The 27,112-nt window shown below is 43.5% G+C and overlaps 2 protein-coding genes and 1 pseudogene across 3 annotated transcripts; 1 reads left to right on the forward strand and 2 right to left on the reverse strand.

Moving 5' to 3' along the window:
* Positions 1–281: 281 nt before the first annotated feature.
* On the reverse strand, positions 282–26,548 carry LOC310795247 (G patch domain-containing protein 3-like; the record flags this gene model as incomplete). Its single annotated transcript, XM_083657307.1, has 8 exons — positions 282–465; positions 1,203–1,330; positions 2,514–2,635; positions 4,529–4,588; positions 4,886–5,060; positions 6,444–6,913; positions 20,158–20,226; positions 26,461–26,548. 8 exons carry the CDS (start codon positions 26,546–26,548, stop codon positions 282–284), a joined length of 1,296 nt encoding a protein of 431 aa, XP_083513433.1.
* On the reverse strand, positions 12,210–13,667 carry LOC310795658 (E3 ubiquitin-protein ligase TRIM39-like; the record flags this gene model as incomplete). The annotated part of the gene is made up of 1 exon (XM_083657740.1): positions 12,210–13,667. One exon carries the CDS (start codon positions 13,665–13,667, stop codon positions 12,210–12,212), a length of 1,458 nt encoding a protein of 485 aa, XP_083513866.1.
* Positions 17,936–19,627, forward strand: LOC310795659 (kelch-like protein 10 pseudogene; annotated as a pseudogene). The gene has a single exon. The product of its transcript is annotated as a kelch-like protein 10 pseudogene (transcript).
* Positions 26,549–27,112: the final 564 nt, after the last annotated feature.

Raw genomic sequence — 27,112 nt, forward strand, 5'->3', positions numbered from 1 at the left:
ACATCTCTATCAAGGTACTTGATGTTTCTTTAATCTAGCAACACATGACTATGTAGTGATTATATTCTTATTACAATCAATCTATGTATTGCAATTGCATAATAAGTTGTTATAATAAAGTGAGTTATAAAGTGAGTGAGCATAAAATTAAGGAGAACAGTAAAAACGTAAAATGACAAAGTCAAGACAACTGGAACCAAACGTTTGACAACCATGTTTTTAATAGAGCAGAGTGGTGTATAAATAACTAAAATAAAACACTAAAAAAGGTTTACAAAAAGTCATCTTCGTGGTCCAATGGTGCCACCTGGCTGCCAGCCTCTGTACTTCATACTGGTGTTTGGTTGGCGTCTCAGTAAGGTATCGCCTCGATCTCTGTCTTTGGGTTGATCGAACACTGTGGTTATATGAAAGCCTGGTCTGGCCTTCTTTACAGGGCCGGAGTTCAACTTCTCTCCATGATACCTGCACAAAAACACAGGAATGCTCATTAGCATCATGAAAGTTTATTTGTATAGCACATTTCATACACAATTCAAAGTGCTTCACATAAAATGGATGACAGGAAAATAAAAGAAGAGAATAAAATGGACATTTAAAAGCATCACAACAAAAATAAAAATAAAAGAGTATAAAAAGTGCATTAAGCAACAGGCGCAGCAGTTGCAAAAAGAGCTAAAAACTTATAGAGGACTCATTGGGTTTGCATAATAGAATAAATCAATTTATCTAAATTGAGTCCCCCGACATCATGACTATAAACATGACTACACAGACATAAAAATCAGGTCTGGGTACGGTGTCCTCTTTTCCTCTATACTGCAGTTTGGACGCCAAGCATACCCCCGCTTGTACCTTGCGTCATCTGTTGCCCGTCGACAAACAGGCCGTTTTTTTTCTCTAAACCTTGCTTAAAACGAGTACGGCTCAAGTAAGCTTCCCTTACGCGTGCGTACCTCCTGACGCATCACCTCACCCTCTTGTGAGTATATCCGTATTACGGAACTATCCCCCCCGACCTGCAGCTTTTAGCAGTAATTACAGTCGTCTATGTTTTAAAACCAATTGTATAATAGTGATTGAGAAAAAGCTGTCGGCAGTTAAAAGCAACGGTAAACATATAAGTCTTTAGTCTATTTTTAAAAGTAAGTTTAAAATTAGTTCTGTTTTTTCAAGTCTGTATTTACTTGGTTTTTATTCACCCAAAGCCCCTTTTGCACTTGGGATGTTGTCCGTCATTGTCAAGGGCGTCTGGGATCCCAGCCTGACTGTTCCCCAGCCCTTCACCATCCTTCCAGCCGTGCTTCTCCATCACACGACGGCCAAAGCCCTAACCCAAGAAAAGAGATGTTGAAAACATGTCTAGTATTATTAGGCTCCATACACAGATTGGAGTCAAATCAACTGTTGTGGAGACTAGTGCTGCACGATTAATCTAATCGCAATCGCGATGTCAGCACGTGCGATTACATAACCCGCAAAAGTGTGCGATTATTATTATTTTTTCTCACGTCTTTGTGTGTGTGTATGTGTCTGTGTGTGTGTGCCTCCTCTAAACTAACGTTACACGCGACGCAGCAAACGCACGTTTCTCTGCCATCACACTGGGCATCAACACTAGCGGGAGACTTCTCCCGTGCACTCCCGCAAATAAGTAATGTTATGCTCAGCAAGGGTCACAAACGTAACATTTTACCGAGAGGGAGAGAGAAAACGTCCATGAACGGCGAGCTATGCTAATAACTAGCTCGCCGTTCAGAAAAGCATGTAAACAGCCGTGTGATTAGTGAGAACGTCAGTAAAATAAGGAGAGAGCTGCAGGTGCTTATGCAGAACTAGTGCACGATTAAGTGCACAGTGGGTAATGACCCGCTGTGATGAAGAATATAACGAGATTAACAAGGTTGATAGCAGAGAAAACACTGTTGCAGCTGCCATCAGCACCTCCAGGCTCCTAGCTAGCATGTCACATGACGCCTTCATGGTCCCTCGATAAAGTCTGCAGATGCACGTTACCTCACCACTCTCTCAAGAAGCGTCACGTGAGTGTGGCCTTTAAGGCCATCTGTCACTACAAAAGAAATAAACGGGGTGTATCATTGTATTACTGGACAGAGAGGTAACTAACTTTGCCAGTCTGAGCCATCTTCTATGTGCACACAGTGTAGTTTCTATTTTTCTGGTGTTTCTTTTTTACATGTTTGGGACAGGCAAATGTCTCAAAATGTTTTTTTTTTTTTAAGATCATTTTATTTCAAATTGTTTAATTTATTTAGTTTTAATATATTTTAAATTGTAATATATTTCATGTATTTTAGTCTGTGATACGTGAAACCGTGGTATTTTTGTCCAAGGTTATCAATATCATACCATCAAAAACTCATGCCGGCACATCCCTAGATACCATTTGTTTATTATATCGCAATCACGATCGCAAATCGCAATATTGTCCACCATAATCGCTAATCGCACCTTTCCCCCAAATCGTGCAGCACTAGTGGAGACCTCCTTACCTTAGTGAACTTCTCAAAGCTGCCGATCGTCTGGCTGTGTCCTGACCGATCTTCAAGGCCGTCCCTCAGCCTCTTTTCATAGCGCATGCGGACGTAGTCACGGGAATTCCTGTCTCCTCCATCTGTGGGAGGAAGATCTGAGTTCAAGGCAATCTGGCTCCACATGAACAATTAAGGAGCATTCTCAGACCAGCCTAGTTCCTGATTTGCACCAAATGCAACATTGTTGAGTTTTTCAGCTGGTTTTGGTTCAGTTTCACACCAGGTCAAAAGCAAGCGGACCACATAGCGCTGCCAACCGTCCCGGATTGGCCGGGAGAAAATGTAAATTCCCACTTCCCATTTTGTTTTGACAGCTGAAATGATAAGAATGTGACTGTGCGCGCGTGCTTTAGCCTACTCCCTTTTATAAACATTCTATGGTCGAGACCGGTGTGCGTATTTGCCATTGGGTGATGGTGACAGAGTGTCTCTGTGGGTGAGAGAGACCGACAGACAGAGGAAGGGAGATGGCGCGTGCCAACCACAGTAGTGAACCAGAATGTGCATCTGAACAGCCCTCTGTCTGAATCCCCAAATCTGAACCGATGTCTGTCATTCAACTCGCTCTGTATTCTCAAGGTCCCGCACGACATTTCCCTGTGTCAAGCATGCTTCAATCACCTGTCAATCAATGATCGCAACGTGAGACGCAAGAGTCGGGCTAAGGCGGCGTTCACGGCCAAAGCGCTTTTTTCCAGTCAGAACGCTATGAAAATCATGTGGAGAGCACTTCCATTGTGCACAAAACACAGCGCACGGAGCGTTTTTTTTTGTGCTCCGTTTGTTTTCCCCTGCAGTCGCGTGCAGTACAGATTAGAACACAACGACCACACGGACGGTAGCCAGCTGGTTTTGTCTGTTTGATGTTGTTCACTGTCAACATGAAAGCCAGATTATTGCTAATTCTGGCAGCAGCGGAGGTTGAAAATCCCTCGGGAGGAGAAAAGGTAGGAAGAGTGAAAAAGACGAACAGGGCGCTTTTCCTCAATGTTCAACTTTTTTCAGCTTAAAAACGCCCACAGCGCTCCTCCAAAAACAACAAGACGCCACCAGCGCTGAAACGCCAGGTGCGTTCATTAAAAGAGGAGCACGTCTAGCGCGTCTTTACATAGAGAATGAATTGCAGAAAGACGCTGGCAGCTCCAAAAATGCGTTTGGTCTGAATGTAGCCTAATAAGTGTCATTAACGCGTGGTCATTTGGTAAAAATAAAAATAAAACCGCAACTTCTGCCTAAAGTAGGCTACTATCATGGAGAATATGACCGCTGTCAAGAATAAAATAATAACTTATAAAGATGCTGCAATCAGACAATCTTATGGCATAAGAACGTAATCGTGCAAAAAAAATTCCCCAAAGAATAAACCACCGTTTCGCCAGCCAACAAAACAGCATGTGAAGAATGAAGATGTTGTTTTTTTAACCATAAAATGCTCGTCCTCAGCCCGATTACGCACAATAGAGACAGTCTGCATGTGTGGGAACGCCCACAAAATGTTAAACGTCTGGCGCGCGAGTGGGGTAAAACCGCCCATATATCTCATGGGCTGACTCACCAAAAGACAGTGCTGCGGCTCTAAACTACAGGTTTGGGGGTTCTAGAGCAGAACACAAGACGTCTGCTCAGATGTGCGTTTACTGCGGTGGTTAAATCCCCGATCGTGTCTGGCTGGGCTATCAGCTAAATTATATCTTTGCTGAATGGATAGAACGGGGGAATTTACCCCACCCTGACCCCGCCCCCAGGCTAACCCAGCGTCTATTGTGGGCGTTCCTAGAGCCTGTATGGGCGTTCTCAGACATGCGGACTGTCTCAATGCAGCTGGCTATGGCAGCTGTTGAATCAAAAATGCGCTTGGTCGGATCACCAAATGAGGTAGGTACTGAAAACGCCCTAACACTTTGTGCATTTTCTGTTTGGTTCCATTTGTCAATCGAGGGAATGACAGTTGAATAATAGTGCATTTTAATTACCTTTGTCATAATAAACGCTCATGTCAACATCCCAATCGTCTGCCGTTTGTTCATCAAAATCTAAAGAAAGGGAGTAAAGAGACAGAATCAATATTTCATCAAGTAAACATAATTCATGTATGGCAGTGGTATTCAACCCTGGTCTTCTAAACCCAGAGTATTACTGGTTTTCTTTGATTTTAGATCTGGGACGTCAGGTGAACGCAGTTAACCAATAACCACCTAATAGGACAGAAAACCAGCGTCACTCTTTGTCCAGAGGACTGAAGTTGGGAACAATTGAGTTATGTCTTGATCCAAGAACATTTTTTTTACAACCGTTATGTTAATGTTAGTTTGTGTGAAGTGTCTGTATACCTCCTTCTTCCTCCTGCCAGTACTGGGCATCAGTGTAGAACACCAGGCCTGAACCACCCTTTTCCCATTTCAGCTCAATCTCCTCTTCATAGAGCCTCTCCTTGCTCCGCTCCTGGCTCGTTACGTCCTCGTGCAAAGCTTCATGGCGCTCCCACTCCTCACATCGGTCATCATCCTGCACCCAAGGAGAAGAACAAATGATGATAGCAATTCTTCCAGCAAAATACCATAGCCCCCTAGACATTAGGGCTGTGCCGATTCACTTATCTCCCGATTCGATACTATCACGATACTTGGGTGCCGATTCGATTTATATTGCGATTCTTAAGTATTGCGATTCTACGATTATTGCGATTCGATATTACGATTTATTGCGATTTTTGTTTCTTTTTTTCTTTTCTTTTTTCAGTTTGTTTGCTTTTTTACACTAGATTAGAACATGGGAAAAGTTGAATCATACACTAGAGACTGTATATCATGAGTAGGGCTGGGCGATATAGTTAAAAACAGGGGCAGACTGGGATCATAATTCAGGCTGGGCATTAGATGCCAAGCAGGCCAGGCCGATATGGGCCGACGCGCGTGAAATTTGGGCCGTTTGAAGCTCAATGTCGGTCGTTTGAAGCCCAATTTGGGCCGTTTGAAGCCTAATTTGGGCCAAGTCCAATTTTACAATGAGATGCACCCACTTTAACCCTGAAGTGTAATTATTACTTCAGACTAACTAATAAAGTAATACAACCACTAGTAAACCAGTAGGCGGCACCTGGCCTGCTGTTCAGTGAGTGGCCTGACTGCGGCACCAAAGAAAAAAAAAAAAAAAAAATAATTTTTTTTTTTTTTGCTTTTGCGATTATCGATTCTTGAATAAAATATCGATCCAAAAAATCGTGACATTAAAAATCGCGATACTTAGGTGAATCGATTTTTTCTCCCACCCCTACTAGACATCCTATCACTAATAAGAGTTTTTTAAACGGAGGTCCGTGGAGGGCATGACCACCAGGGCGTGTCTAAGAGGAGACTGCGAGCTGGGCCACTGACGCACCGCTTTGGGGAAGAACGTCCTGTCCATTGTGGGCGGAAAGATATGGAACAGTCTCCCGGCCACAGTGAGGGAATGCCCCACTTACCCTACTTTTAAAGTCAAAATCAAGGAATGGCTCAAAACAACACAACAGTGCACCCATATTCAATAGCCTTCTTTTGGACATTTTATTTTTCTATCATTTTATTATCTTATCTGTTTGTGTGTATTGCTTTTATTCTGTGTATGTATTGTTATCCCTTGTGTATGTATTTTTTATCCCTTGTGCATTTTTATTATATTGCTTTTTTATTCCCGTATTCTGTATTTATCTTGTAGTTTTTAGTTGTTGATGTCCCGAGGACTGCGGGTGAAAATTAGCTTCGGCTAACCTTTTAGCCGTTGTCACGTATGGATGATTCTGTACATGTATAACTGTCTTATTAATGTGCACTGTCCTGTCCAAATAAACAATAAAGTAAAGTAAGTAAAGTAAGTAAGTAATAACGTGCAAACAGATATAAAACCCACATCATTTGCATTTGACTGCACATCCTCCTCCTCCGGGTCATCGGTGTCGTCTGTTGTTTCTCGGTGGTCACCTAGCTGCTTGGCTCCTGAGGATGGAGCGGCCACACCACCTGGCCCTGATATTTCATGTCCAGCAGCTGTGAAGATATTCTCTTCTGTGGCTGGTACTGTGTGGGCACAGTAGTACTGTGTGGAGTACTGTGTGGGCACAGTAGTACTGTGTGGAGTACTGTGTGGGCACAGTAGTACTGTGTGGAGTACTGTGTGGGCACAGTAGTACTGGAAAGGCACATTGCCATAGCGACGGTTGGAGCTGGTCTTGGGGAAAACGAGGCCCAACTTGCGGATGAGACGCGGAGGCAGACGGCACGACTGGATGAGCTGCAGGAATACTTTCACCGGTGTGCCCACGTTCCCATTGTGCATCAGGGAGGGTGGGTTTAACTCACATAAGCCTTGGAGGTCAGCCTCTGTGAAACATAATAACAAGAGTTACAAAGTGCTTTATGTTAATATATTAACATAAAAAAAGAAGACAAAAGATGTAAGGTGACAACATAATATCGACGTGGAAAACACTGATCAACTTAAAAACAACAAACCTTGAGACAACCACTAAGCAGACAGACTGATCTAATAATTTACTTTTCTTCAACCCAACATCCTCAGACAAGAACTCATATAGGGTGGGTAATTAGGACACACTACTGAGGCCATTTACACCTGGCACTAACATGCGTTTTCTGTGATCAGATTGCAATCAGATTGTGTTTTATCACTTGAAATACCAGGTGTAAACACCCCCAAAACGCATTGAAGAAGGATTGCAATCTGATCGGCCAAACCACCTCCGGTGGTGGTCAGGGATGCATTGTGTACACATTGAACACAAGTGTAAATGCAATGTGTCCTCTCAATCTGGATACAGCAACTGTATGCGGATTGAGAGGACAACCATTTCTGCAATCAGATTGCAATCAGATTGCAGGAAATGCATGTTAACGCCAGGTGTAAATTGAATCAGGCTGAAGTGATCAAATACAATCTGATTGCAATCTGATCACAGAAAACGTTAGGGTTGTGCTACAACCCGGGTTTTACGAGTGAGAACGAGAGCTCTCACTAGTGCCTACAACGCTGTGACGCCGCGCGCCTCACCTCTCAGCAGGGAGCCTGCTTTCTCCTGCAAATCACAGAGTGTGATCCGCATACTGAGACTGATGCTTTTGAACACTTCACACTTACAGCCAGTGTTGGGCAAGTTACTTTCAAAATGTAATATACTACATATTACTAGGGCATTCACAGACTAGTCGACTAGTAAAACCACTAGTCGACACTGTGCTTAGTAGTCGACTAGTCGTTTTAGGGGGGGGGGGTTAAATCTTTAAGAAAGAACATGAGGTATTTACACGACATACATGCACTATCATATCCCATATCCCATATCCCCCACAAAGAACATCAAAACACAACAAAACAAAACAAGAAAACTGCATAAGATACACAATAATCCAAGAACAAACAAGACTATTGGACAAACAACCAAACAAAAACAGCTGTTGGCAGCTAGGAAATGCATAGCTTTAAATTGGAAAGCATCCAATCCCCCAGCTGTAGTTCACTGGTGGAATGAACTCTCAAGCTACCATACGTTGGATAACATTTACTACAAGAGCAAAGGCAGATTCTTAGACATCCCCAAAATATGGCAACCACATACAGAGTTTGACTTTAAGAACTTTTTACCCCAGTGTCATTAGGCTTATCAGGATAGGAGCTGAATGCATTGTTTTTGTTTGGTTGTTTGTCCAATAGTCTTGTTTGTTCTTGGATTATTGTGTATCTTATGCAGTTTTCTTGTATTGTTTTGTTGTGTTTTGATGTTCTTTGTGGGGGATATGGGATATGGGATATGATAGTCCATGTATGTCATGTAAATACCTCATGTTCTTTCTTAACACGTTCACTGCCAATGACGTGTTGATACGTCAAAAAAAATCCAACGGTTGACTGCCAATGACGTGTTGATACGTCAAAAAAAAAAAAAAAAAAAAAATTGACGGTGGGACGTTGATCCAACCCTTTTACATCTCTTATATAAATATTGGAGCCACCGAACGTGTACAACCCATTCCACCGACCCACTAAGTGGCGACAGTGCTCTCCAGACTAGAAAAAGCAGAGCCAAAACTGCAGGGGAACGCGCGATGAAACCATTCTCATACTGTAAAATGGATTGGCGAAAACGCTTTCGCGCTGATTGCTGGCGGTGGGGGATTGCAAATTTGCATAATAGATTATGGGTGCAACACACTTTGAAACACGCAGCATAAATAAGACCAGAATCGCAAAAGAAACCCCGTTTCTTGGGGTTTCTCAACCGAAACCCCAAGAAACGAGCGAGCCCATCCTCGCCCAGCGGCCCGCCAGCAGACAGGAGCAGCAGCAGCAGAAACGAGCTTGTGACACGCCCGCTGCAGCCAAGAAGAACACACACGGAGGGAGGAGTTTGAAGTAGAGGGGGGTTTCCTGCTGTTATGGAGGAAATTACTGTTCAAAACTATTGTTTAGATGTCTGACGTCTTACTGATGCCAAAAATGAATGGTTAAAGTGACTGTTCTATCGAATTTCACAAAAAGCTATTTATCTCAGCTTAAATTTTCAGACGCTGAAACCATGCTGTATTCAAGTGCTAATGCCTACATAACTACTAACTCTACAAACTAACTCTTTTAGACAGAGAAAGCACACATTCTATTAGTTCTTTTGAGATATTTTGTGTTCACAAAATCTTAGCAGAAAAGAATCCTCGGGTCTTGAAAGATGAGCCAGAATCCTCAAAAAAAAACCTCTGGCAGAAGCTACCTACAGTAAAAAAAAAAAAACGGCTGGCAGTGAATGTGTTAAAGATTAAAAAAAAAAAAAAAAAAAAAAAAAATTTAATTTAAAATAAAAATAAAAACGGTTAGTCGACTAGTCCACTACCTTTAGGGACGACTAGTCGACTAGTAAAATTCACTAGTCGTGAATGCCCTACTAGTTACTTTCATTTGAAAGTAATAAGTTACTTTACAATATTACTGTCTGTGTAGAGTAACTCGTTACTTATTATTACACTACTTTTGCATTACTTTTAGCGAAACAACAGCAGCAGCAGAATGACATCGCCGCCCCGGAACCATCCCGAAAAATTATTTCAACCGCCTTGAAGTCAGTTTAAACCGTCCAAAATTCTAAATTATATTCTTTTCCTTTGTTATTGTCATCTATAGTGGCTATTTGCATAAAAACACACAGTTTGATTAGGAAGCGATTGTATCTTTTTAAATATGTGCTTTGATTTAAAACAATAAAAAGTAACTCAATTTGTAACTTGAGTTACTTGACAAAGTAACTGGTCTAATATTACTGAAATCCTATAAGTAATAAGTTATATTACTGAGTTACTGCTAAAAGTAATATATTACATGTAATATGTTACTTTTGTAATGAGTTACCCCCAACACTGCTTACAGCTTAAGTGATGTGTTGCTAAATATTTATTATCATCACAAAGATGTATTACATCAAGTATTTGTCACAAAGAATTAGTCAAACAAATATATATAGCATTTTTTTCACCTTATATCACCTTTGAGTATAATTTTGAACTTCACTGGGTCCAAACGAAATTAAATGTTTCAGTATTTTTTTTAATTTCTATGATTTGAATAGCATGAAGCATTTAGGAAATACACCACACTTCCTGTTTATGTCAACCTCTCTAAAGGAACAAAATCACAAAGCTTAGGCCTTTAACTTCATTCTTTATTGGTTTTAGAGGCAACAGTATTAAAAGGTAGTTGAAAACAATCACAGTATAGGTTCATGGTTACAGTGCTAACACACACACACACTCAGTAATTAGCATTTCAAATGTGAAGCATTGAGGTAATTTTCTTATCCAGAGAGCAGAATGAGTGCAACAGCAGAGAAAGCTTCAGTTAAATCACCAACATTACATGAAGCCTGAACCTGAAATCTTGACTTTTTAGATAGTGTAAAGTCACTGAGTAAAACAGAGCTGTACTTTTGGACACTAGCTAACCTTGGTCCAATGAAATCACTGATTCAGTTTAACACATAGGCTTGCCTACTTTGACATGACGCACAGTATTTTGTCATTTCATGTTCTGCAATGTGTTTGATTTTTATTTGAGAAGCTGTAGTCTCGGCTCCCAGACGTTTGCTGAGCTGCGCCACCAAACGTCTGGGAATTTCACTGTCAGAAACTGTGTCTCCGAGCCCGGCGAGAACCGCCGGCAGCAGACACGCCTACATTTATTATTAGAATTTTATTTGGTAGCGGCAATGCCATTTATCATAGTCCTAACACAGAGCATGAAGCTGATATGCTCCAAACAAAATTTATAGCTGTGGTTTATTTAAATATATTTCTCTTTCGGAATTGGCGTGCGCGCTCACCATTATCGTCCGTAGTGAAACACGAACCGGAGAAGTAGGCGAGTCAGATAGGCAGTTTTCTGACTAACCGCTTCACGTCACGGAGACAGAGCTAGCGTACACAGCCAAAATGGATGTCCGGAGAAATGTATCGTTTGAATCAATTTTATCGGATGTTTGTACAATCCACAAGATTACTCCAAAAACAGACGTGTAGTCTGGACGGACGGATGAATCTCGTCCTGTTAAATATGTTTCTCCACAAACGCGACAGACATCAACAAACTTGGAAGGAGTTTTCGTCGGTGACTGCGAAGCCATTTTGAGATTTTACCGCTGAGTATTCAATTCACATGTTGCTGGTAGTGGTACGGCGATGTTTTGCGAGACACCGGTTCTGCATGAGCGTCACTGCCCCCAGAAAGCAGGCCCGCCCACAACACTGATGATTGGTTCTCCGATGCAAGCCTTCCAACAGCGCCACCTAACGTTATGAAAAGATTTAAATAGTAATATTCTCAATCTTACAGGAGTGAAACGGATTAAGACTGAGGGCTGAGTCTAGAGAAGCTGTGATAAAAATACAATGTATTTTTTTGCATATATTTGCATATTTTTGTTAATTCTTTTTTGTTTCTATTCTGATCAAATTGTCAGTTTCGTATGTTCACATAACCCTGATTTGATATATTCTTGTTTATACTGACATTGACAACATGATACATAACAAAACAAAAAATGAACGATTGATTTTCTTTGAACATTCCTATTGTGTACATCCAGTGTTGGGCAAGTTACTTTCAAAATGTAATATACTACATATTATTAGTTACTTTAATTTGAAAGTAATAAGTTACTTTACAATATTACTGTCTGTGTAGAGTAACTCGTTACTTATTACACTACTTTCGCATTACTTTCACCAAAACAACAGCAGCAGCAGAATGACATCGCCGCCCCGGAACCATCCCAAAAAATAATTTCAACCGTCTTGAAGTCAGTGTAAACAATCCAAAATTCTGAATGTTATTCTTTTCCTTTGTTATTGTCATCTATAGTGGTTATTTGCATAAAAACAGTTTGATTGGGAAATTATTATATATTTTTTAAATATGTGCTTTGATTTAATAAAATGTAACTCAATTTGTAACTTGAGTTATTGACAAAGTAACTGGTATAATATTACTGAAATCCTATAAGTAATAAGTTATATGACTGAATTTACTGCTAAAAGTAATATATTACATGTAATATGTTACTTTTGTAATGAGTTACCCCCAACACTGTGTAGATCATGATCATCATCGCTAAATGTGCAGTCAGAGATGAACTGATGCAGAGACATTCAGTGGTAATATCTTCAGAGGGAGGGTGTTCCACGTGGCGATGAATGGAAACAGCCTGTCCGTGAACAGCCCGTCAGTGAACAGCCTGTCCGTAAACAGCCTGTCAGTAAACAGCCGGTCAGTGAGGAGGCATATGTGTGTGTTGGTATCAGGATCGGTGAAGGACAGCTTCCCTGCGTCCCAGTCCAGGTTCACTCTGATCCTGCGGAGCTTCTTCTTCACGGGCAGATCGGTGACTTGGTCCGGTGGAGAGCGAGCCGTGTAGACGCCAAAATGGAACTCTATTGTCCATAAGCCCGCCCTGATAACTCCCTTCCTCTGGGCAGACTCTGCCAACACGCCCAGCTCCCAGTGTGCGCTGTCTCCAACCTCCACGTCCCAGCTGTGAGCGCCCGACTTGAAGGCCTCAGAGCCCAGCACCGAGAAGCCCAGGTCAAACCTCTCTGGGTTTTTTTCACAAAGCTGCCGGAGCGCTCCCCATTTCACGCTGCTCAGATCTCCAGACAGCACCAGTTTTGGATAGGCAGTGTTTGGGTCCAGGACCACAGGCGTGTAGGAGACCATCGCCTTCATCTTGTTCCAGACCATGAAGCTCAGGTTGCCCAGGTGTTTGGCCTCATCGATCAGAGCTCCTGAGACCAGCCGTGGCTCCTCCAGCAGGGGGCGCTGGACTCTTTCCGCTGTAGCCTTGTAGTTCTGCAGGAACGAGACGTCTTCAGCTCTTAGCTCCTTCTCTATGGCTCTGACTGTGTCTGAAAGAGCTGCTATCTCTCTGCTCAGACCTTCAATCTTCTCCTTCATCGTCTGACTCTTCTGCTCCTCTTCCTCCCTCAGTGCAGCCAACCTGGCCTCCTCTTCCTCTTGGAGAAACTGGTGAAGCTTCTTAAACTCCTCCTTAATCTGCCTCTCTGTGTGTCGGGCCTGCACCTTAATGTGTTCTGCCGTCTGATCAAAGCTTTCTTTAACCTGATTCAAGACTCTCCGTTTTTCCTTTAAGGGCTTCATATATTTCTGAATTTCTTCCTTGTGATCCCGTGAAGCTTCATCCAGCGGTCTGAATGTGTGCTCAGTGTGTGTTCCTCCTGACTCTCGACAGACGAGACACGCTGGCTGCTGATGGTCCAGACAGAAGAGCTGGAGTTTCTCAGAGTGCAGACTGCAGAGTAGCTCAGATCCTGCCGAAGCTCTCCGATCTCTCTGCAGTAAGACCGCCTCACACAGGTTCTGTAAGGCCAAGTCATCAGATGGTTCACTCAGGGAACACGTTCTCTTACAACGCGGACACTCTCGTACTAATTTCTGTTTCCACCATTCACGCAGACAGGCTTTACAGAAGCTGTGGGTACAGGACAGGACCACAGCGTATTTAAAGATGTCGTAGCAGACAGAACAGGAGATATCCTCTTCGGGCAGAGACGGTGGAGAAGCCATTTTCTGTCCAAGTGAAGCTAAAATCTCAGCGGGCACACGGCTCAAACAGGAAATGAGTCAGTCAGTTCCTCTAGAAGATTCCCTGAAAGTTACTTTCACTCAAAGTGAAGTGTTAAAGTGTTCTTCTAACTCACATGTGAGTGTGAGGAGCCCTCAGCAGGCTGAAGTCACAGTATTCCAGTATTCCCTCGTCCTGTAGCTGTCCTCCTTCAGTGGAAGCTGTAGGTTCCAGAAGGTAAATGTCGTGGTCCATCGCTCTTCTCAGTGAAGAGAGGAACAACAGCCACCTCCGTTTCCATTTGTCTGAGTTGAGTCAGAACGGGTGGAGCTTGATCAAGACAGGAGCCAGTTCCTTAAAGCAGTGGTTCTCAAATGGGGGTCCGCGGACCCCCAGGGGTCCGTGTCACTTTGCCAGGGGGTCCGCGAAAAGTTTTCAGGTAAAAAAATAATAATAATAATAATAAAAAATTAATTAAAAAAAAACTTTTTACTTATTCCTTCTCAAACTACTTCCTACATGGTGCTAGTCTATCAAAATATCTTGGCTGTCATTGATTGTGTTGCATAGTGGTTTTCTGTACTGTTGACAAATTGTGATATTGTAAGTCACTTTGGACAAAACAAAAGCGTCTGCTAAATGACGTAATGTAAATGTAATGTGTGCAAAATCTTCATAGTTCAACGAAAATAGTTAATGCTTTAAATCTAAAATGGTTCATGGATTACATTCTAATAACAAACCTATCAAATTAAAAAGTCAAGCACGTTACCGTGGAAACGATTAAGCTTAGCCCAAAATCACAAATCAGAATGAGGGGGTCCCCGGTATATTTTCTATCTTCAATGAAAAAAACTCTGGGACCACCTAACTGCCAAAACATCCCCAAAAACAATAGGCCTACTACTTCAACTGTAAATTACAAACTACTTACTTGAAAACAAGATAACCGATATAAAAAATATATATGTAATTTATTTTAGTTAGTCCATTTACTTTTTTTTTTTTTACATGTATTTCTCCTGTTCAGTTCAAATATATTCAAAGTTCAAAGAAAGTTTTTTCAAGTTCAATAAATGCACAATGTTGCCAAAGTCAAATAAGCTATCTTTTGCCATCTTCAAGTTGCATTCAGTGATGTTTTTGTGTTCAAATAAGTGTTAAATGGCTCTATATTCTGACAGCAATTACTGAAATAGAGTGTTTGGTCAGTAACTTGGAACTCCCAACCACCCGCTGTACTCTGTCTCTCTCCTGTAGCCCTGCAGGCAGAGTGGATGTATCTCCGCAACCGTAAGTCGTACAGAGTCAGGGGTGGCGGCGTTGGATTCAGGGTGAAAAAATACATATACCGGTAGTCCTTTAGAGGTATCGTGATCTGACCTTGAGTTTCCCAGAAAATGTAAACATTTCTCTGATTGGATAGTGGGAGGTAAAAAAAAAGGAAAAAAATATAAATCTACTCGCGGACCACTAGGGGGCGCCCGCGGACCACCAGTGGACCACTGTTTGAGAAACACTGCAATACACCAATGTGTGGGCCAGAAAAATGTATGGTGATATCAGCTCCATGTTATACTGCTGTCAGGAACATGAATGGTGATTAGGGATGCACGATATGGATTTTTTTCAACCGAGACGATAACCGATAAATATCTGCTTCTCCTGGCCAATAACCAAAACGATATTCCGATAATCATTATAATAAAAATATATATATAATTATTAAAAAATCGATAAGTTCTTAACCTGTATTTTATGCACACCTGGGGTTAAAAAAGCTAGATGTAGTGAGCCTAGCTCTGTCCTAAACAAATCTAACTGACATCACTGTGAACACAAAACAAAGAACACTTCTGATATGATAGTTTCAGTAAAGTGTGTCACTCAATTATAGTCAAAACCTAATAAAGGCTTTTATAGAACGGAAAGCCAAGCTGCTTAGTCTGCAGATAAAACACAATGACAAAATGCATAGTCATTTAGACTCTTATTGTCATGTTACTGATCTGTTCCAATGTTGCATCGGTGCCAGTTCTCAGTGAATGATAGCCTGGGTCCAGTGAATAGGGCAGGCACTATAAACCATCTGTGTCGTTTCACTTTTTATTGAAAAATGCTGCCACCAGATTAAAGAAAAGACACTATGTGATGTTGACTGATGCTTTTGATGTAGCCTAATGTGCGTGACTGCGCCTTTGTTTTTCTTATTATTGGTCTCCAAAAAGATGGCTGTGTCCAGCAGCTGCAGCAGCTAGCTCAACTCCAAAGTCCCTTTGGTTTATAGTGGGACTCACGGCTAGCGCGGTTAGCTTAACGTGCACACTGCACCCTGACGTGACGTGCACAGTGCACTGTGCACACTGCACCCTGACGTGACGTGCACACTGCACCGTGCACGCTGCACCCTGACGTGACGTGACGTGCACACTGCACCGTGCACCCTGACGTGACGCTGCACCCTGACGTGACGTGCACACAGCACCGTGCACACTGCACCCTGACGTGACGTGCACACAGCACCGTGCACACTGCACCCTGACGTGACGTGCACACAGCACCGTGCACACTGCACGCTGACGTGACGTGCACATTGCACCGTGCACACTGCACCCTGACGTGACGTGCACCCTGACGTGACGTGCACATTGCACCGTGCACACTGCACCCTGACGTGACGTGCACCCTGACGTGACGTGCACACAGCACCGTGCACACTGCACCCTGACGTGACGTGCACCCTGACGTGACGTGCACATTGCACCGTGCACACTGCACCCTGACGTGACGTGCACCCTGACGTGACGTGCACATTGCACCGTGCACACTGCACCCTGACGTGACGTGCACACAGCACCGTGCACACTGCACCCTGACGTGACGTGCACCGTGCACACTGCACCCTGACGTGACGTGACGTGCACACTGCACCCTGACGTGACGTGCACCCTGACGTGACGTGCACACAGCACCGTGCACACTGCACCCTGACGTGACGTGCACACAGCACCACGCACACTGCACCCTGACGTAGGGCTGGGCGATATGACGATATATTTCGTCTGGACGATAGAAAATGTATTTCGTCTGATATGATGCTCTATCGTTTATATCGTTGTGTTGCAAATCACACTCTTTACGGCAATATTGTCCGTCACGCTGTGCTTTCTTCATTCTGTTTCCTTTTTTACTCACGTCAACAGTCCACACACGCACCAGACTCTGTGTCAACAAGCCCGTTGTGTCCCTTTATAAGTGGCACAAATCAGCCGGTGAGTAGGCTAAAGAGCAGGGAGATGTTACCTCCACTCCGTCCGCCGAGTCAACCCAGGCATTTGCGCTGTGTTAAGTCCGCGTTTGATCCAAATTTGCGTGTGTCCTAACGTTAAACCTGGCAAAACATCTCCTCTCATCATCCCAAGGAAATCCCTTGAGGGCTGACAACAAAACCTCTATCGTTAGCTTTAGCTTTTAGCTTTCCCTGGGTGAGTTGTGTTGGTTAACGTTGTTCTTCTTCTTCTACCGTTTTATTCTTCTTCTACTGAACATGTAGGTACTTTGACGTTGACTAAAGAAATACTGCCGCCTAGTGGCCGCTTTTAGATATGATTCCAAATTAGTGCTTAAATCAAACGCATCAAATGCTAGTGTCCTCTTTGAAAATCGAACTGGTGGTGTGGTTCAGTTTGTGTTTCATTCTACTGCCCTGCAACTAATTATTATTATCTGTTTTGTAAAGAATAGCCATGCTTATCTGTATTCTGAATGCATGTATCCTTTGTGAGGTTTTACAACATTTTAACGGGTTTAACTGCTACATAAATAAATGGCCATGTGGTCATTTTATATAAACTATAAATAGAATTTACAGAAAATATGCTATATCGTGATATATATCGGTATCGGGATATGAGATTTTGGTCATATCGCCCAGCCCTACTGTGCAGCATTGTAGTCACAGAGACCAAGTACTGTGCAGCATTGTAGTCACAGAGACCAAGTACTGTGCAGCATTGTAGTCAGAGACCATGTATGTGCAGTACACACACACACACACACACACACACACACACACACACACACACACACACACAGTGCCTCAGTAGGAGTTATGACATCACTGATGATGTCACAATGTCTATGACATCACTGATGATGTCATAAAACTCACCCAGACTCCAAATATTTGAGTAAATCACAGGTACTGTTGAAGGTATAAGGTATTTGTCCAGGTTAGTTGAACAAAATGAACAAACAAGACGAAGGGTCAATGTTGTCAGTGCTTCTTAATGAGCTGCATCTGGAGGGATCAGTGTGTGACGCGGTGATCAGAGTGGATGATGTGGAATTCAACGCCGCCAAGGCCGTCCTCTGCGACTACAGCCAATACTTCAACGCTCTCTTCACCCATGGCTGGACGTCCCAGGACAACATCTACGACATGGCCGGCCCCGTGTCAGCAGACATGATGCGTCTCCTCATAGAGTACGCCTACACCCGCTCTGTCCCGGTGACCGAGGACAACGTGGAGGAGCTGTTGATAGCAGCAGACTACCTTGGCATCATGGGGGTCGTCCGCTCCTGCTGTGAGTTCCTGGAGGTGCGGCTCTGCCCGGAGAACTGCATCGGCATCTTTAAGTTTGTAGACTTGTACTACTGCCCGGACCTGAGGAGCAAGGCCTTTCTCTTCATCCTGGAGCACTTTGAGCAGATTGCCGCAGCCTCTGAAGAGTTCCTGGAACTCTCTCTGGAGCAGCTGACGGACATCCTGGCACGAGACGATCTGAACGTGAGACAGGAGAGCACGCTGTTCGAGGCCGTCCTCCGCTGGATCGCCCACTCGCCCGAGGAGCGTGAAGGTCACATGTCTGTGCTGCTGCCTAAGATCCGCCTGGGCTTGATGACCACCGACTACTTCATCAACCAGGTGAAGAACAACAGTCTGGTTAAAGACAACGCCAAGTGTGAGGCGATCATCCTCGATGCAGAGAGGGCCATGGATGATGTCACCTCCAACAGACCCTCCAACCCTCTGACTCGCCCACGCCTGCCTCATGCCATCCTGTTGGTCATTGGAGGCTACAGTGAGAGCGGGCTAACAAGCATTATGGTATACGATCCCCGTGCCGATCTCTGGGTCAATGTACCAAACGTTGAACTTGAGTCTCGCCGGGCTTACCACGGCGCCGCTTTCCTAAATGGCCATGTCTACTTTGTTGGCGGCTACAACAGCATATGGTACAGTCTCAGCACCGTGCAGAAGTTTGACCTCTGTACCCGTACTTGGCACGATGTGGCACCCATGCATAATCGCCGTTCCCATGTCAGCGTGGCAGTACTGAATGGCAGGATCTATGCCATGGGAGGCTACAATGGAAACAACGACGATCTTGACAGTGCCGAGTGCTATGATCCTCAGACTGACAAGTGGACTCTGCTCCCACCCATGAATGGTCGGAGGAGCTACGCCGGCGCCACAGTACTCAACGGCAAGGTGTACATCTGTGGTGGTCACGATGGGAATAGGCGCCTGAACACAGCTGAGTGCTATAACCCAGACACCAACCAGTGGATGAAGATCGCCCCCATGAGCAGCAGGCGCCGCTGCTTGGGCGTCATGGCCTACAGACAGCGCGTCTACGCAGTGGGCGGCTTGGGCCGCCCCAAACCCCTGCGCAGCGCCGAGGCCTACGAGCCACTAACCAACACGTGGAGCGCCGTGCCCGACATGCTGAATCCACGCAGCTCCTTTGGCATTGAGGTGATGGACGACCAGCTGTTCGTGTGCGGAGGCTTCTACAGAGGCTCCAAATCCTTCATTAAGGTGGAGCGCTACGACGAGAGCACCAACGAGTGGCACGAGGCCTGCAGTATGAGGAGAACACACAAAGGGTTCAGCTGCTGTGTGGCACATGGACTGTCCAACATGGCCGAGTACGCCGCACCTCATCACATCCTGTAACCCCACCCTGGGCCGCCCTGTCTGCTTTTTGGCCTTTTGGCTGATTGCCGATGGCGATATATATGCAAATTTGTTCCACCTAATTTCAGAGCCATCGAGTCTCTCCTGTAATGGAATTAACACATTATTATACCTACTCTTATCATGATGGCCCACTGGCAGATGCTGACATAAAAGCTTTTCAGAATGTACACATTCACTGAGCATCATAAGAAACTACTTCAACTTACTTAGGTTATGAAAAACCTGCCATATTCTTATTTATGTAACAATTTCGGGTGATATCAGCCAAATTGGCAGAAAGGACCCCAGTGGAAATAAGTAGGCTTCTAGTTCGCAACTTTAAGCTACTTTACTGGGCTATCCTTGGATAATTGTTTTCTTCGATTTACATAATGTGCACCATTTTTAAAATGTTTTGACTATAAATGTAATTTGTGATGTTCTTTTTGTATTTTCATCCGAAATAAACTAAACGTTTTTGTGTGTGTGTGTGTGTGTGTGTGTGTGTGTGTGTGTGTGTGTCCTACCGTCATGGCTTTGTTTAACTGCTGAGTTCCCTCCAGCAGCAGCGGCACTTGGCTCTCCTCTTCCTGCTCATTCTTCACAGACGCGCCGTGTTGTGTGAGAGCCAACCAGCGCTCCAGAAGTCTGCTCATCTCTGTGACCGCTGCTTCCACCAGGCAGCGACTTTCACAACATAATAAATACAAATCAACTGACAACATAATATACAAAATATGAACCGAGTATTAACGGCCAAGTGTGGCGAAGTACCTCCATGGCCGAGCACTGCTCCAGAAGTCTGCTCATCTCACTCACTGCTGCTTCCACCAGCGGCTCCATGACACAAGGCATCTGCGTCTGTACATTCTCGTGAGTAAACATTTTTAACCTATATTTCAGCGTTCTAAACAGTCTTCCAATTCGTTTCAATTGCGCAGCTTACGTTAGTTTTCTAGCTAATGCTGCCGAAAAGGCATTATTTGCGACTGATTTGGGTAAGTTGTAGCGCAGTAGATCAGCTCACTCAGTTCCTTATTTCTCTTCTTCGTGGTAGATTTTGGCAGACTGGTCGCCTCTCAGGAGTGTTGCTGCCCTCTACAGGAAACGAGTGGTAGCGTCTTGACAGTAGGCTGAACAATACCATCATCTATCAGCAAATGTTGGTACATTTTTGGCTCCGGCTCCTCAATGTGCTTACTCATAAAACATTTAATTGCCAGGTGAAATAGTAAAAGCGGGTGTTTGTTTGATTTTATTCCAGAAGCCATAGGCATCAAACTTAGGAACATATTGTTAAATGCAGAATTGGCCTAGTGTAGTGTAGTGGAGAAGTTGTTGAATAGATGAGCATGAGATTAAATGTGAACTTGATGGGCTTACATTGAATAAAAGCCACTTGGGTAATCATAAATAGCTAAAATCATAAATGAATACTGGCAGGAGTCCAAAGACTGTGGGAGGCATCAGACTATGGGATGGTGGTCATAGTATGATCAATACCATTCAATATTTAGTAACTGGATGACAGTTATTTATATTGAATATTGTACTTTTCATTTCATGCAAACTATAAATACTTAGAGTAAAAAGTAGACATCTGAGTGGAGGATGTTTTGCAGAGGAAGACTTTTGATTTTAAAGTCAGAAAGACATGCCATATATAGCATCTTAACAGTATACTTCAATAGGATAAATCAATAGTACGTTTTTTTTGCATCCTTCAATATTTACAAGTAATACAAAACATTTAGAGCTCATGTGACTATCACAAATTGTGTCACAACAAGCCCCTTTTACACAGCCCAGGTTTGACTGTCACACAATGTCAACCCTTTATTAATTAATATATGCCTAACTGTTGACTGACCAGGATTTCCGAATCATTTTATGTGACTTTATAGGCTCTGTTCTCTCTATCAAAAGCGTACAGTAGGCTACAGCATGTTCAGCATTGCCTTTCTGTGTCACAATAATGTCTCCACACATTATTTGCATGGTATTTATGGCCAAACGTTGAGTGTTGACTAGACTCCTGTTCCTGCTGAACTGAGCCAGTGTGTTGATTGAACTGCTGTCAGTTCAGGAGGCACAAGAGGGAGGCCACATGTGCAACTTTCCTCGTGGCTCACTGGGAAAGACTCCATTTCCATTACAGAGCTGTGTGTCAAATGACATTAAACATGGATTTCATTTCCATGGAAAGCACCATTTGTTAATGAGTCTAATTACTTGCAGGCTGTTAGAGATGAAATTGAATTGTTGTAGTGTATTTTTTTCCTAATTAACTTTACATGATAGTTTATGACTATATATTCTAGCCTATTAAAATGACTGCTGAGGAAAAGTTCATGCTTTTAATTATTCAAGAAATGTTTCATATTTGTCAATGAGAAAATTAATTGGAATTTTCTCACAAATGGCTGTCACTTTCACTCCCCGCAGAGGGAGATAAATTGCAAAGGCTGGCCTCAGATTGGGTGGTCGGGTGCAGCCTGCAGGATAAAGCGGTCTCAGAAAATGACGATTGTATAAAACAAGATTAGAGTTACTCAGACTAAGTGGAGGCTCATCAGGTTTAACCTCAGAATAAAGTTGTTGGTCAGTGCAGCAATTCAATTTAATTCTTGAAATTCTCACTTTTTCCAGTTTTTGCACAGTCCTTTTATTCTTTTTTAAATTTTATGTATTTTTTATGTGAATCACTAAATTTGATATAGTTATGTGTGTGCCATCGATCGTTTATGCTGAATAATAAAATATGTTTCAGTATTTTGTCATATTGTCAAGAATATTGTTATCACAGAAATATTGTGATATTATTTTAAGGCCATATCGCCATACTGTATATAATACTATCTGTGATTAATTTGTTTGATCTTAGCCAAGACCCAACAACCAGTGGGCAGCTCCTAGCTCCGTTTGTGAAGCCAATGTGGAACTTACTTATGGCCTCAGTAAACAATTTCCAAATGAGTTTATGGCCTCAATTGCAAGATTCAAGTCTTCTTCAATACAGCATGATGTTCATTTAGTAAATTATGGCCCCATTTCGAGTAAATTAGACGATAGAAAAGACTGTTTTGGGGCGTGATTGAGATGTTGCCTGTCCAGTGATCACAGAGTGATAGCAGGCCGCGCTGCAGCTCTTCTCGCTCAAATTCACATCACTTCTGGCTCCAAACAACCAAGATGGCGCCGGTGAAAGTGCCAACGTCAAGGCTTCAAAACGCAAGTCCAAAATACAATGGGTGACGTCAGGGTATCTACGTCCATAATACTGTACGTAGATGTCTTCACAGACCATATATTGATTGATTGATTGATTGATTTATTGGGTGAATGTCGACAATCACCGAGGATAAAAACACAATAAAGCCAATGGCTTATTTCCATTGCGGTCCTCTGACCATCTACGTACTATACTGTACCAGACCATATGCTGTACGTAGATGTCTTCACAGACCATATACTGTACGTAGATGTCTTCACAGACCATATACTGTACGTAGATGTCTTCACAGACCATATACTGTACGTAGATGTCTTCACAGACCATATACTGCACGTAGATGTCTTCACAGACCATATACTGTACGTAGATGTCTTCACAGACTATATACTGTACGTAGATGTCTTCACAGACCATATACTGTACGTAGATGTCTTCACAGACCATATACTGTACGTAGATGTCTTCACAGACCATATGCTGTACGTAGATGTCTTCACAGACCATATGCTGTACGTAGATGTCTTCACAGAATTGTGTTGCGAAGGAACAGTTTGGCTTATGTCCTGTCAGTTATTGTACTTGCAAACACTGCAACAGGAAGTAGCTAAGCGTGGGCAATTTAGAATGTTTTTGAAACCATCTATATTTATATGGCCTATGCCAACAACACAACAACACATTTACTGATATTTCTTGGAAACTGACCTCAGAAGTTCTTTTTAGTTCCCCATCACCAGTGAATGAAATCAAGTGACTGCAGTATTTTGCATCCAAATTCATGGCCTTTTCCCCCATCATCTCTGTACAAGTGAAGAACTTAGCCACTGTGAACAAAATGCTGACACTCCCTGTTCAGCAGTCAACCAAGCTCTGCACCTGATCAGAAACAGCAGCTACACACACGGCATCACACCCGCACTCAGGCACACACACATAAAGAGACACGCACACAGCATCACACCCGCACTCAGGCACACACACATAAAGAGACACACACACAGCATCACACCTGCACTCAGGCAAACACACATAAAGAGAGGCTACACATGTATAACACACACTGCTCCATCGTTCTTGCCTCAGGTGAGTTTGCCGATGTGCAAGGGCCGCTCCGTGCTGTGTAACATCTTGAAGAGAACATATAAAAGATGGTAGATTAGCAGGAGGTGTGCTGTGACACTCTCTCATGGATCAAAAATAGGTATCAGTCCAGATAAGTTTCCAGAAGCAGTGGCTCGGACCATAGCGATGTGGTAATTAATCCCTGGCAATGTGATTTTCATCTTCTCTCCCAAATCAGCATGCCAGAGACCCGCACGGTCACGGCAAGGAGAGACTCCCTTCTCCCGTCTCTTCTCCTTGGCTGTATGTAGTCATTCCTCTCCTTTCTCCTTTCTCTCATGTTCCACTCTCTCCGTTCCTCCCCCTCCTCCCCTTTCAGCCTCCACTTTCCATGCTCCGTTTCACTTTGGGTATTTCCCTCATTACCTGCTCCGCCTCTATCAGGAGACTGGGGAGGGCTGAGGGGGTTTGGCTCCTCTGATCATTCTTATTCATGGTAATTACCCTTCTTTACACATATGTCATAGCGGGTGTGAGGGCATTCGGGGACACATGCTCATAAAAGTCACTCATGAAATAAAAAAGTGTTCTGGCTGAGACAAACTGATCTCACAGAAAGAGCTTAAATGACCACGATTAACACCTCATTATGTGGTGGTGGCACGTTATGTGACCTCCAGCGGTCTTGAAAACGTAACAACAGTCTGATGTTTAAGTTGTAGCGTGCCCGTCTTACAACTTTGTCATCACGAGGGAGCCACTCCCCCCCCGCCGTGTCCCATTTTAAACCACTCAAACAACTCTAACCAAAGTATTTTATTTGCCTAAACCATCATGCATGCGCGCGCTCTATTCCTAGGCTCACCCACGCTCGCTGCCTTGCATGCCCTGCAGCTCGGCCGCTGCGTGGCCTCATCCATGACATCATCATGGATTACATCACTGATGACATCATCACGGATGACATCATCACTGATGACATCATTACCGCTCATCATCATTAGGTAATTAGGGCAATTACCTAATTAAAAAAAGAATCCGGTTTTGTTTTGGTGCCAGATGGATTTGCTCGGCCACACAGGACAATACAAAATGCCAAGAAGTTAAGAAGTTAAGGCAATTACAGGAAAGGAAAGTACTTTTAAAAGTCCATTTATGTACCTCTTTTTGACTGAACTCTAAATTGTCCAGCTTCAGTATTACCCCACCCATCTGGTACTACAGGCACATTGAAAGTTGAATGGTGACGGACACACACACACACACACACACACACACACACACACACACACACGCGAACATTTTAGGGCCTAAACGTAATCTCACATTAAACGTGTGTGCACAAACACACACAGGCACTGATGTAAGAACAAAAACACACACATGGTGTTTCATTTTTATTGATCCTTTATTGAACCAGATGAGATGGTCATCTCTTTTACGGGAGCCCCGGCTAGAAAGCAGCAAACAGAAGTTACAACAACACAACACAAAACCACAAAATACAATTACAAAGAATACATGCAAATATATACAAATGACACAGTGTACAATCTCAAATAAAACAGCTACAAATGTCAGTTTTTAAAGACTGCAGCAGACTTTTAAACGCATCCAGAGGGGATGAAGCGATGCAGGTTCTGGAGCTGATTCCAGGACCATGGAGCATAATAATAACTACAAGCAGACTTCCCAAATTCTGTGGAAGCACGAGGAACATTGAAAAGTAGGAGAGCGCAAGTTGTAAGAACTAGTGATGTGTTGACAAGAGCAGTGAGTGAAGTCATGACCCTGTGATAGTGATCTTTCTGCTTGTAATCATGTCATCATTATTATTATTGTCTGGGCCTGAAACAAATGATCATACATTTTAAATCATTGACTCTGCCGGCAGACTCCTTTTAGTGAAAATACAGCCTGCGATGCTGTGCGTGTGACAACCGCTGTTCCCATATTAAGCCAGGAATCATTCTCAGCTGACACATCTGAAAATGACTGAAGAAAATAAACAGCCCATGAAGAACAATCATCGGTGCCAACATAAATGATCTCATCAGACAATCAGTGATTGATGGTTTGTGGCAGCGCTCCACAGCTGCCAATTAAACCTATAACTCAGTCAACTCACCCTATAACTCACTATAGCTCACCCCCAGCTCTGTCACACATGTCACATAAATGATTTGGGTTCAAACTCCCAACTCTTACTCAAGCCCTGTGAGAAGAGTTTGAACACACTCAAGCAGCTCAAAGTGAACACAACATGCTCGGGCTTATAAGCTGGAGTATAATGTGACCCGTACGGTTACCAGTGCGTGCGTGACTGTTACCAGTGCGTGCGTGACTGTTACCAGTGCGTGCGTGACTGTTACCAGTGTGTGCGTGACTGTTACCAGTGCGTGCGTGACTGTTACCAGTGCGTGCGTGACTGTTACCAGTGTGTGCGTGACTGTTACCAGTGCGTGCGTGACTGCTGGAGCTCGCCAGGGTTTCACCTTTAACATGTTTGATCCAGAGAGGCATGGAGACATGCCTAGCGTGATCTTGGCATGTGGAGACATGCCTAGCGTGATCTTGGCATGTGGAGACATGCCTAGCGTGATCTTGGCATGTGGAGACATGCCTAGCGTGATCTTGGCATGTGACCCTCACCAGCTGTTGTGACCCCCCTTAAACCCCTGCGAGAGAAAAGTCATGGTTGATTTGGTGGGTTGAGGTGGGAGACTCAATTACTGGAGCATTGTGTTTTAAAGGGATAGTTCGACTTCCGGTGGCGCTATGCTTTGAGACACACGCGTCGGGTGATCGCTCCCCTAACATTTAGCTGTGATTAGCTGCTTATCAAAGTTATAGAAGGTTCTGAACATAACTAACACGATATAAGTTAAGAAGATGTAATATGAACACACGGAATAACAAGAAAAGGAAAAAGGTGAAGCAGCAAAACGTGTTTCAAAAAGACGAAGAAAGAGAGAAGCCTCCGCCGCCATTACCCGAGGGTGAAACTAAGGAAGATGAGAGTAAAGGGAACATGGAGGAACTAATCCGAGAACTGAAAGAACTGAGAAAAGAAACTAAGGACTCATTTGCTGATACCAAAGCGACACTTTCCAGGCTGGAAACGTCGGTGGGGGAGTTGAAACAACGAACGGGGAAACTTGAGCAAAGAACCGCGGAGGCGGAGA

This window comes from Poromitra crassiceps, assembly GCF_964638095.1.
Source record: "Poromitra crassiceps genome assembly, chromosome: 21".
Taxonomy (NCBI): domain Eukaryota; kingdom Metazoa; phylum Chordata; class Actinopteri; order Beryciformes; family Melamphaidae; genus Poromitra; species Poromitra crassiceps.